At 41.6% G+C, this 13,099-nt stretch overlaps 1 protein-coding gene across 11 annotated transcripts in view; it reads left to right on the top strand.

The window, feature by feature from the left end:
- Fbxl20 (F-box and leucine rich repeat protein 20) overlaps positions 1-13,099 on the top strand; it is an 89,995-nt gene that overhangs the window by 68,030 nt on the left and 8,866 nt on the right. For 9 of the 11 annotated variants that reach the window (XM_004859509.3, XM_087202170.1, XM_021240298.2 and 6 more), the window contains 5 exons: positions 3,813-3,943; positions 8,194-8,254; positions 9,873-9,917; positions 11,335-11,391; positions 12,570-12,782. In XM_004859509.3, coding sequence (XP_004859566.1) covers positions 3,813-3,943; positions 8,194-8,254; positions 9,873-9,917; positions 11,335-11,391; positions 12,570-12,782 — 507 coding nt within the window. The remainder of the gene's footprint in view (positions 1-3,812; positions 3,944-8,193; positions 8,255-9,872; positions 9,918-11,334; positions 11,392-12,569; positions 12,783-13,099) is intronic. The other 2 variants (XM_087202167.1, XM_087202166.1) reach the window with 1 other exon arrangement.

Here is a 13,099-nt window from a genome sequence, read left to right as displayed (position 1 = left end):
TAAGCATCCCTTCCCACAAGGCTTCTTTATTAATAATGCCTTTCACTAGTAGTATTGATGTTATTGTAAGAGTTTCAAGACCAGTAAGTAGCTTTTCCATAGCATCCATGGGGACACCACACCCACCCACAGATGTCTCTAGTTTTTTTGGGGGGGGGGGGACGGGTTGGTTTTTTGAGAAAGGGTCTCACTGTGTAGTTCAGGCTGGCTTGAACTCACTGTGTAGCCCAGGCTGGTCTCAAACCTATGTGGATTCTCCTGCCTCAGCCTTCCGAGTGCTGCACTGACAGGTGGTGCCTCCATGGTTTTTGACTCTTATCTGCTTAAGAAAATCTGTCTACATAGCTAGGCATGGTAGCACATACCTTCCTCCTCAAACACTTTGTGAGGCTGGAGGTAAGAGAATTCTAAGTTCAAGACCCACCTGAGCAACTTGGTGAGATCTTGCCTGAAAAAGTAAAAGGGGCTGGGACGTAGCTCAGTGGTAAAAAGAAGATACGTAAGTAAATCAGCACTGAAGACAACAAACAACATACACCTTTTAAGTTATTTCAAGTAGTATCTATATTTAGCATTTTGGCTTCTTCAGACCATCTGCTTTTTTGGTGTTTACCCTGTGACCCCCTAAGTTTTACTTAGATAATTTCTTAAACTATTCAGGGGCCTAGAACACTAGGCCTTTAGCTTTTCTCTCTTACCTTGAAAATTATAGATGTCTTGTAATGAGAGCCCCTCGTAGCAGAAAAAAATATTTTTTGATGAGTTCTTGTTTGTGCTAGGCCTTCTGCTTGTTATGTCCCTTTTTTGTTTAATCAGTTGGAACTGGAAAGTCTGGTCATTACTCCATTTATAGGTGATACATAAAAGGCCACAGGGCCGGGGATTTAGCTCAGTGGTTTCGCCGCCTGTTGCGCAAGCGCAAGGACCCGAGTTCAATCCCCAGTACCAAAAAAAAAAGGCCACAATTCAAAGTCATGGTTGCTGACTATCAGAATGTGCCAGTGTTCTTTTTGGTTTGGTTTGGTTTAGCTTGGTTTTTGAGACAGGGTCTTGCTATGTAGTCCAGGCTGGCCTTGAACTTGCTGTGTAGCCAAGGCTGGCCTCAAATTCACAGTGTTCCTCCTGCCTCAGCCTCCACATTGGTGGGATTACAGGTGTGCACCACCATGCCTGGCACCTATGTTCGTTTATATGGCTGAAATGTTTGCCCTGAGAAAACAAGCTTAATAATTGTAAACATGAAGCTATCATCTTATAGTTCTAGGGGAAAATTATTCTTGTGCAGCTTCATATGGACTGTGTGTTTTTATATACACACATATATGTGCACTGTGCATACACATGCACATACATGTAACTTCACATACCATGCATGCCATGTGGTGGTTTAGTTGGGTTCCCTTTATGCTTCTAGCAGTCACGACTCCAAGTTGGTAAGGATAAAGAGCAATTCTGTCAATGTATTGTATTTTTTTCTTTCACTGAAGTCTTAGTACGGGAGTTGTTCCTTCACTACAGCATGATGAAATGCTTTTGTGCACTCATGAGGATTTTTTTTTTTGGTACTGGGCATTGAACTCGGATCCTTGTGCTTGCACAGCAGGCAGCGAAACCACTGAGCTAAATTCCCGCCCCTTAACTTTTATTTCTTGAGACCGAGTTCTTGCTAAGTTGAGTTGCTGTCCCCCTGCCGCCCCCTGGCAGAGTGTGAGGTTTACAGATGTGCGCCACCTCCCCTTGGCTGATCATTCTCATCCTTCACTGATCTGAAAACATAAAAGTTTAATTTATTTTACTATTTTTAAATTTGGATTAGTTTTGGCAGTGGGACTTTCCTTAGTACTTCCTTATACTTTTGTTTTTATTTTTTTAATTATTATTTATTTATTTATTTATTTATTTTGGTACCAGGGATTGAACCTCGGGTCCTCAGCTTTCGAGGCAGGTGCCAGAACCACTGAGCTAAATCCCCGCCCCCAATACTTTTGTTTTTAAAGAGATGGTCTCACTATGTTGCCCAGAATTCCTGGGCTTAAACAGTCTCCCCCTTCAGCAGGCCAAGTAGCTAGGACCACAAGTATGTGCCACCACGCCTAGCCAGGCTTTCAAACCTTAAGAAAGGCAGGACAGCACAGCCCTACAGTACTTTTGTAATGCTACTATGTGGCACAATTTCCAGTGCCCTGCTACGTTTCCATGATTTAATTCCTGCTTCCACTTCCATCTCCAGTATCCTTATTTAGTAATAATGATACATCGCATTATGTGTTGTGTTGCTTTTTCCACATGAATATGTGTCTTTCTTACCATCTAGTTTTCAATCTGTTTTTTGTTTTTTTGTGTGTGTGTGTGTGTTTGGGTGTTTTGAGGAGGGTTTTTTTGTTTTTGTTTTTTCCTTTCATAAAATTAAGAACATGCTGATTTAAGCAGTGGATATTAGCTGGGCTTGGTGGCACATACCTCTAATCCTAGTACTCCAAAGGCTGAGGCAGGAGGATCGCCAGGAGTTTGAGGCCAGCCTGGGCTACATAATGAGTTCAGAGCCAGCCTGAACTGCAAAGCGAGATCCTGTCTCAATTTTAAAAAAGCTTTGGAGTTTTTCTTCTTTTTTCTTTCCCTCAATTGTCCTTACAATTTACGGACCTTGCTTGATTTGACAGGTGGCAAGGAAGCTTTTAAGCCAACACAAAATTGGTAAATCTGACAGGTTATATTCAAGTGCTCTTAATATCTACAGTGTTAAACCTGGGTGTGGTAGTGCACCTTTAATCCTGGCACTTGGGAGTCTGAGGTTGGAGGATTGCTGTGAGTTTGAGGCCAGCCTGAGCTACATAGCAAGACCCTTGTCTCAACAAAAAAAGAGAAAAGTTTATATGTAACATTTTTTACATCTTTTTGTGTACTTTATTTTATTTAAAATCAATTCAACCCAGGTGTAGTGGCATGCACCTGTAATTTCAGCATTTGGGAGGTTGAGGCAGGGTCACTGCGAGTTTGAGGCCAGCCTGAACTACATAGTGAAACCTTGTCTCAAACCCAAATAGGGCCTGAGATTTAGCTCAGTGGTTCCGCTGCCTGCCTTGAAAGCGCAAGGACCCAAGTTCAATCCCCGGTACCAAAAAAAAAAAAAAAGAAAAAAACCCAAATAGGGCCAGGAATTTAGCTCAGTGATTGCGCCGCCTGCCTCACAAGCGGAAGGTCCCGAATTTGATCCCCGGTACCCCCCCCCCCAAAAAAAAATCCAAATAAATAAGTATAAAACAACTTTTAAATAATGCAGAATATAACATATCTAGTTAAACACAACTGTTTTATCTCCATAAATTAGAATGTTCTTTATGTTAAGCAATTAAGTCACAGGAAAAAAATGGATGTTGTGCTGAGATTTCAAATATTATCCAGGGGTTTTTTTGTTTTTGGTTTTTTTCACTGACAAGTTTCAATTTGAATTTGTAAATATGTTTATACTATTAAAACACTGCTTTTCTAGCCTGTTTTCTAGGTTTTAAAAATCATTTCATGGAATCTACACACTGACATAGCCCATGCTGTTCCCAGTCTCATTAGGTTAAAAGAATTTCATGCTAACGTTTCTTTATACCAGAGGGTAGCACAGATTCCTTTGGAGACTATATCAGAAGTCAAAAGAAGAAACAAAGTGTGTTCCGTTTCTTTTAGCAGATAGGTCCACTACCTGATTAATATTTAACCTGCCTAGGTTTCTTTTTTGTGTTTTGATTTTCACAGAAGTACTATCTTTTCCCTTTTTATTCTGCTGAGTTACTGATACCTATGTCTGTTGTCTTTTTTAGCAAATCACAGATGAAGGTCTCATTACTATCTGCAGAGGGTGCCATAAGTTGCAGTCCCTCTGTGCCTCTGGCTGCTCCAACATCACAGATGCCATTCTGAATGCGCTAGGTCAGAACTGCCCTCGGCTTAGGTAAACGTTTCTTATGTCACTGAAAAACGTCAAGGAAGGACATCAAAACCCTCCTTTACCCATGTTTATTTCTTGAACCATTAACGTGTTATTTATGCTTTCATATGATTCCTGTCTCAAAGAAGTTTTTAAACACTGACCCTAAAGTCATGTGTGTTTGTAGGAATGATCCCTAATGTATGGCAGTATTTGGAAACAGTGCTACAGGGTGACCTCTTTTGCTTTTTTGTTTTGGTTTAGTTTTTTTCAGTACTGGGGATCGAACTCAGGACCTTGCATTTTTGAGGCAAGCACAGCACCACTAAGCTAAATCCCTAGCTCTGGTGCTTTGTTTTATTTTGTTTTGTTTTTTTCTGGTACTGGGGATTGAACTCAGGACCTTGCACTTAAGAGGCAGGCTCAGCACCACAGAGGTAAATCCCCGGCCTCTTTTGTGCTGTTGTTATCTTAGAATAGCATGTTTCTCTGTGGCTCCTGTTCTCTATTTGAATATGGGGCTGGTTTATTGTGTTCTATGAGTTCTCTTTTAGTATGCACATAGTATCAAATCCATACTGATTACAGGGGGTTTTTTTATTACAGTTTTGTAATGAGTAGAAATGATCCCTTTTTTTGTTGTGTTTTGATGTTTACGTTTTTTGAAGAACCTGAGATGGAACCCAGGCTCTTACACATGCTAGGCAAGCACTCACTGCACCACTGACCTGCATCCCCAGCCCTTTTTCTATTTTTATTTTTAATTTTTTGGTACCAGGAATGGAAATCGGTCTTGTGCTTCTCAGGCAGGTACGGTGCCACTTAGCTACATCCCTGGCCTTTTCTATTTTTTTATTTTGAGGTAAGGTTTTTCTAAGTTGCCCAGCTGGCTTTGAACCTGCAATCCTCATGCCTCAGCCTCATGAGTAGCTAGGATTACACATTTATACCACTGTATCTGGCTATTTGTTTTTGGATTTGGGGGTGGGGGGTGGGTTTGGGTTTGGTTTGGTTTGGTTTGGTTTGGTTTTATTTTGTTTTATTGAGGCGCAGGGTCTTCCTTTGTAGTTTAGGCTAGCCCTGAACTCACTATGTAGCCCAGGCTGGCCTGGAACTCTCGGTGATCCTTCTGCCTCAGCCTCCTGAGTGCGGGGATTACAGGTGTGCGCCATCATGACCAGCTTGCTTTTGTTTTTTAAAACAATGCTTATGCCAGGCACAATGGCACCCAGTTATAACCCCAGGTATGCAGTAGGCTGGGGCAGGAGGATCACAAGTTTGAGCCCAGCCTGGACAATTTATCAAGATTTTGTCTCAAAATTTAAAAATAAACAACTAAAATGGCTGGGGATGTAACTGAATATGGAGCACTTGCTTTGACTGTGGGAGGCCCACAAATAAATAAGCAACACTTATAGGTTAGGCATTGCCTTATGTGCTTTACAAGTATTAATCTATTTAACCTCCATAGCATCATGTAAGTACTGTTACTGATGGGAAAACCAAAACACAGACAAGTGAACTAAGTGTTCATGGTCTCAGAACCCTTCCTAAGGCAGGAACAAGAGTTCACAGGCAGGTATTCTGCTCTAGAGCCCATAAAACCACTTGTCTTACATCTAATAATCATTATAAAGCAAGAAAACTTCATAAAAATTTTTGATTTACTTGGTGATAAGCCCAACCATAATTGATGAAAGAACATTTGCCTCCAATATAAAAATTCCTTAGTAGAGCATATACTAGTTGGTCAAAAATGAGTAATATCAGAAATCTGTAGGGGCCGGCGATTTAGCCCAGTGGTTCTGGCACCTGCCTCACAAGCGCAAGGTCCCTGAGTTTAATCCCTGATACCAAAAAAAAAGAAAGAAAGAAAATCTGTGGTAACCAGACCTCTCTAAAAATACTCTACAAGCTGGGTTTGGTGGCCCACACCTGTAGTCCCAGCACTTGGGAGGCTGAGGCAGGAGGATTGCCACATGTTGGAGGCTACATAATGAGTTCAAGGACACCCTGAACTACATAGCAAAACCCTCTCTCAAAAAAAAACCAAAAGAAAGGGCCAGGGATGTAGCTCAGTGGTGCCGGCACCTGCCTTGCAATTGCAAGGTCCAGAGTTTGATTCCCCGGTACCAAAAAAAAAACATACCAAAAGAAAAGTAAGTACTAAACATTTTTTTTTCTATTGTAAAGGAAAGAGTCTTCAACTCATTTTCCTGTCTGGTTTTACTGTTAGAACCAAAAGGCTCTCAAATGTGAGAGTCCAAAATTGTGTTTCAGCTGGGCATAGTGGCATATACCTATGATCCCAGAAGCTCAAGAGGCTCAAGGCAGGAGGATCACAAGTTCCCCAGCCTGGAAAACTTAGCAAAACCTTATCTCAAAATACAATTTTAGGGCCAGGGATTTAGCTCAGTGGTTTTACCGCCTGCTGCACAAGCACAAGGACCTAAGTTCGATCCCTGGTACCAAAAGAAAAAAATTACAATTTTAAAAAATATATATAAATATATATTTATATGTATATATATTTATATATATATATTTATATGTATATATATTTTTTTTTTTTTTTTTTTTTTTTTTTGGCGGTACTGGGGATTGAACTGAGGACCCTGTGCTTGCAAGGCAGGCATGGCACCACTGAGGTAAATGCCTGGCCCTAAATATTTTTATTACTACATGCTCAGAATTCATAATGATTATGTTCATCATGGCAAGGTAGTTTTTTGTTTGTTTGTTTTGGTACTGGGGATTGAATTCAGGACCTTGCACTTGAGAGGCAGGCAGCAGCACCTAAATCCCCAGCCCAGCAAGATACAGTTTTAAAGGGGGCAGTTTGGCTCAGTGGAGAACTTGCCTAGCATGCAGAAGGTCCTGAATTCCATCCTCAGTACTGCAAAAAAACAAAGACCTGTTTCATTCAGCATATGTTCTCCCATTGGATATAGCATTCATTCATTTCTGATTGATTTTCAGTAGCTTTCTGTTTCTGTAGCTTTAATTTTTTTAACTTTGATGTGTAGGTAATTTGTAAGCAAACAACATATATTCATCAGACATTTCACGGACTAGAGGGGTGGGGTTGGTGTGGGCACGTAGTACTGGTGGTTGAACCTAGGACCCTCATCCTGAGCTACATCCTCAGCCCTTTTGTGTTTTGGGTTTTTTTGGTTTTTGTTTTAGTACAGGGGATCGAACTCAGGTCCTTGCACTTGCGCAGCAGGCATCGAAACCACTGAGCTAAATCCCCACCCCCTTTTGTTTGGTTTTGAAACGGCATCTCACCAAGTCATTAACTTGCCCAGGATAGGCTAGGCTAGCAGTTGTGAATTTCCTGCCTCAGCTTTCAAGGGTGCTGGGATCACAGGCGTCCACCACCATGCCCAGCCAAATAGAGCTACTTTTGACTCCCCAGTGCTGTGTTTGGTATTTAGGTTTGTGGTTTTGGGGTTTTGGTTTTTTAGCTGTACTAGAAATTAACCCCACTCTACAGTATCCCTGGCTATTTTTTTATTTTGAGACAGAGTCTCACAAAGTCACTAAATTGCCCAGATTGGGTTCTAATTTGTGATCCTCCTCCCTCAGCCTCCCAGAGTGCTGGTGTGTGCTGCCACACCCAGTCAGGTTCATCTTTAGGAGTGGTTCTTTCTCGACTAGGCATCCTTGGGAGCTTGTGGGGAAAGGCAGGAAATATTCATAAGTATGGAACTTCGTATTTGGGACAGACCTGAAATTAATCCCTTCTTTACCTTTCTGAAAAAGTGATATAAACTGCCGGGGATTTAGCTCAGTGGTTTCACCACCTGCTGTTCAAGCACAAGGACCCAAGTTCAATCTCTACCAAAAAAAAAAATGATTTAAATCTGAGTGAACCTACATGTAAAATGTAGAAAAGACGTAAATTACTTCCACAACAGATTAACTGAAATAGAGTATTTATCTCCATTTCCTTTGTTTTCTAGGAGCAGGCTGCCCTCTGGGGGTACGCAGTATGCCAGCAAGAAGGCTTTTATGCGTTTGGCATTAACTACAAGCTTCATTAGATTCCTCTGGGCTTGAATGCACCACCCTGAACTGTGGTATTTTCAGGACCACTAATGCTGATGAAAATACATAGCAAGCTCTGTACACAGACTTGCTTAGCTCTGAATGTCACTGCCCTGTACGAAGCCCTGAGAGAATAGGAAATTATTTTCCTTAAATCCTACTGTTTTAATAAAATCAGTTTTCAGGGACCAAACCTTGACTTTCACTTTGTTTATTTTTAACAGAATATTAGAAGTCGCAAGATGTTCTCAACTAACAGATGTGGGTTTTACCACTTTGGCCAGGGTAAGTGTTTTCTCTGGGTTTCATAGGTTTGCTGCTGGAGGTTTGTTTTGTTTTGTTTTTGGTTTTTTTTTTTGGTACCGGGGATCGAACTCAGGACCTTGTGCTTGCCAAGCAGGCACAATGCCACTGAGGTAAATCCCCAGCCCTGCTGGAGGCTTTGTTTGGGATTTTTACTTCAGAAGAATGAGCAACAAGTAAAATGTAGTATGGCTACAGAATTGGGATTGTGAGGCAGGGTGCCATTAACAAAACAAACTGCCAGCCAGGCACCATGGTACATGCTGTCATCCCAGCACTCTGGGAGGATTATAAGTTCAAGCTCAGCCTGGGCAGTTTAGAAAGATCCTATCTCACATTTGGTTTTTGGTTTTTTGTTGTTGCTGGTTTTTGTTTTTTCGGTACTGGGGATCGAACTTGGGACCTTAGGCTTGTGAGGCAGGCGGTGGAACCACTGAGATAAATCCCCAGCCCACACATTTTTGTTTTTGTTTTTGTTTTTTTGAGGCAGGGTCTCAGGTAGCCAATGCTGGCCTTGAACTCAAGGTGATCTTCCTGCCTTATCTGCCCAAGTACTGGGATAATAGGCATGCACCACCACCCCTGGCTCCTGTCTCAGATTTTTTTTTTAAATGGCTGGAAATGTAGCTCAGTGCAAAGGCCCTGGGTTCAATCCCCAGTATCATGAAAATAAAGAATACAAGCTGTTCTAGAAATGCAGGCATATATGAGAGAACCAGACACTCTCTGTGACTTGAGTTCTCCATGGTTTCATAAGATGATAAACACAGACTTCCTGATGCTTTGTGAAAAAAACCTGTTATTTGGTATATTTCTAGTTAGTGTGAGCAATGTTTAATGTTAAAAGAAATACAAGCCCGCTGCCTGCCTCAGAAGAGGAAGGACCTGAGTTCAATCCCTGGTACCAAAAAAAAAAAGAAAAAAGAAAAAGAAATACAAGCCTGAGCTAAGCACAGTAGTGCATGCCTGTAATCCCACCTATAGGGAAGGGAGGCTGAGGCAAGAGGATTCTGAATTCGAGGCAATTTAGACACCGTATCAAAAGAAAATCCTGGAAAAGGGCAGAGGGTGTAGCTCAGTAGTAGAGCACTTCCCTAACATGCGCAAGGCCTGGGTTCAGTCCCCAGTACTGCAAAAAAGAAAGGAAAGAGAGAAGGGAGGAAGAAAGGAAAGGTAACAACGGTTAAAATTAAACTGCCTTGACCAGTATTAGGAACAGAGGGTCATTCACTTTCTGGCAGACGAATGGAGTGCTAATTGATGAGGGCCTTGACACCCAACTAAGGAAGAACATAATTGTTTCCTGTCTTCCAAAGAAAATTTTCATTAAATTATTTGATGGTTTATTATTAGCTCACTGTTAGCAAATTTATTCCCGTGTATTTATGTTAGATATTTATATGTGGAATAATTGAGAAATGTCACGATGATCAAAGCCTTTTAATTATGAAATAAGATAGAAAGTGACATTAGAATGACAACAACTCTGAAACACTTAAGATTTCGTTGGTATATTTAATACCACATCTTAGTTTTCTGGCTGTAAAGTATTCCCATGTTTTAAATCTTTATATGGTATTGTTTGATTTGTGCTTTGTAGAATTGCCATGAGCTTGAAAAGATGGACCTGGAAGAATGTGTTCAGGTAAAATTACAGGATTTTATTCACAAATACACCACAATAGAAATATACACAATCCATGCACATGAGAATGGTCCAGTCCCTTCCTGGTGTGGGACACTAAACTACCTGGCAGTACCCCTGCCTGTCCACGTACTGAGCTGTCTTCTGTCACTCCTGGCGGGTGGCTATGGCCGAGTCTTTTTTTTTTTTTTTTATGGCCTGTGTCTTAATGAACTATGAAAATAGATGCGAGGGCCGGGGATTTAGCTCAGTTGTGCCATGCCTGCCTTGGAAACGTAAGGTCCTGAGTTCGATTCCTGGTCCCACAAGGAAAAAAAGAAAATAGATGCTATGGTCAGACTGCCAGAAGGACACCCAAGTGTTCAGGCCATAAGCTGTTAAAGTTTTTCTTATGCTGGTTGTGCTGGCCTGAGCCGTAGTCCCAGCTATCAGGAGGCTGAGGCAAGAAAATCACTTGGGCCTTAGCAGTTTTGAAAATTCTGTTTTCATCAGATCTACAGAGTTGCAATTCCAGTTACACTAGTATACTTACAGCCCTAGTATAGTGCTCTGTAGCACTGTCATTTTTTTAGCTTGACTGGACCCTGGATCCCTTCATTAGCCCTGGAAACTTTACACTCTGTGGAATTCTGCACTGCTGACCTTATCAACAATTTCTTTTATAACCAGTTTTAAGATTTTTCAGCCAGAACGGGGATTTAGCTCAGTGGTTTTGCCGCCTGCCCCACAAGCGCAAAGACCCAAGTTCGATCCCCGGTACAAAAAAAAAATTTTTTTTTCACCCAGGTGTGCATATCCATTCCTGCATTCTGGAAAGCTGAGGCAAGAGGTTCATGAGTTTATGTCTAGTCTTGGCAACTTTAGCAACTTAGCAAAACCCCTGTCTCACAAAAAAGAAAAAGAAGAAAAAAAAGGGCCGGGGATTTAGCTCAGTGGTTCCAGCGCCTGCTTTTCAAGTGCAAGGTCCCGAGTTCTATCCCCAGTACCAAAAGAAAAAGAAAAGAAAAAAAAAATGTTAAGGGTGAAGATACAGTTCAGTGTGAAGACCCTGGATTCAATCCCCAGTACCCTCCAAATAAAGGATTTTTCAATTATTAATTTGATTAGAAAGAAACTTTAGAGGGAGAGCTCTAGAAAGAGTAACAAATCTTTAATGGTAAAAATAAAAATGGAAGATAATAGCTGGATTCTAGTGGTGCAGGCCTGTAATCCCTGCATGCTGGGAGGCTAAGCCAAGAGAATCACAAGTTCAAGTCCAGCCTGGCTAACTTAGTGACATATTGAGACTCTGTCTCAAAAAAAATTTTTTGAGACCTTAAGGATCCATTATTTGATAATGTCTAGACTTAAAGTAGAGTCAAAAAGGAAAACAGCCTGTGACTGTTTGGAATTATACTTAAACATATATTTCTTTCAGATAACTGATAGCACATTAATTCAACTTTCTATACACTGTCCTCGACTTCAAGTGTTGGTGAGTTTGACTCTCAAATTTTACTTATTTATTGGATTGAATCAAAACACAGTTCCATGGTTTGTTTAAAGTAAGAAACAGCTTTTAATTTCCTCTCAGTATCTAGCACTATTTTGGTAAAGTATGCTTCCCTGAGTTGCCAGCTTCCAGAGGACCAGGGAAGGCTTCAGTGAAGTGGGGAGTACTACAGGGACAAGAGGTAAACACCACCAGTGTTGATGCCTAGAGCCCAAGAACTCACAGGAGGGTGGGCCCTCTCCCCATCAGGAAGCACCATCCAGGCTGAGTGGCATTTTGACGCTTACATTGCCAGAGACCCAGAGGATGAGATGGCCCAGATTACCATTTATTTCACCTTGGACCTTGTGTTCTTATAAAACAGAAACAATCCAGTCCTTAGACAGCAACTTCTTGCTGCTACAATCAGTGATTCTTTAGAAGGTATTTTGCTGGGTGTGATAGTGCGTACCCTTAATCCCACTTCTCTGAGTACCTGAGGCAGGAGGATCACAAATTCCACCACAGCATGGGTAATTTAGTGATTTGGCAAAACCCTGTCTCAGAATAAAAAATTAAAAAGATATGGGACATAGCTAAGTGCAAAGGCCCTGGGTTTAATCACCAGTACAGCAAAGAAAAAAAGACAACCAACAAGACATTTTGGTTCACTGTTGTGTGTCCAGGCTCATTTTTAGAGTGTTTAGTAACCCCATACTCCTAAATTGGGTCACAAGTTCAGAATTCTCCAAAAATAGATTCAAAGAGAATTGATGAAGAGAGAATGTCTGAGATGATCCCAGTGATCTTTAGCTGATTCACTGTTGAGTCAGGCCCTACACCAACTAGTCACTATTTAGTTGAGATTCCAGAGAATTTTGTGCATGAAAAGCTTGATCCCTTCTCAGCCCTATGGAGAAGAAAAGTACTAATTTGGGGAGGGGTAATTTTAAAAGGTGTCTTGCTTTATTTATGAAGTTCACAGTCATTACATGAATTTACAAAGTACATTTAGAATAACACACAAAGCTCGATCATGGATTGCTACACGCAGACCCCAGTGCCTCTAGGTGCCTCCTTCATTCTGTCATGCATGGCTTCATTGATTGCTCCGTATTCGAGTCACACCAGAAAGTACTACCTCTGACAGTGCACACCCGTCCTCCTTTCTGTGGCTGCAGAGTCTGTCCCACTGTGAGCTTATCACAGATGACGGCATCCGCCACCTGGGGAATGGGGCCTGTGCGCACGACCAGCTGGAGGTGATCGAGCTGGACAACTGCCCACTCATCACAGACGCATCCCTGGAGCACCTGAAGAGCTGCCACAGCCTGGAGCGGATCGAGCTCTATGACTGCCAGCAGATCACGCGCGCGGGGATCAAGAGACTCAGGGTGAGGCAGCCACGGTGCTCTCCACACTGGTGTTCTCAGCACTTTTCCTCTCTCTTTTTTCTTCTTTCAGATTTAGACTACTGTGGTTTTTATAGTTACTTGGGCATCTAGCAAGAAGGGAAAAAATGGAGAACAAATGTAAAGACAGATACTTTTTTTTTTTTTTTTTTGGCACCGGGGATCAACTCAGGACCTTGCACTTGAGAGGCAGGCGGGGGAACCACTGAGCTATCCCTGGCCCAAAGACAGATACTTTTTACTTGTGTTTACTTGTGGTTCCAGATGGAAGTTTGGTAGAGAAATACCCACTGAAGGGA

Source organism: Heterocephalus glaber, unplaced genomic scaffold (assembly GCF_053883595.1).
Source record: "Heterocephalus glaber isolate CG9 unplaced genomic scaffold, H.glaber_assembly_v1.0 deba00001773, whole genome shotgun sequence".
Classification (NCBI taxonomy): Eukaryota; Metazoa; Chordata; class Mammalia; order Rodentia; family Bathyergidae; genus Heterocephalus; species Heterocephalus glaber.
This window is presented reverse-complemented; position numbering and strand designations above follow the sequence as displayed.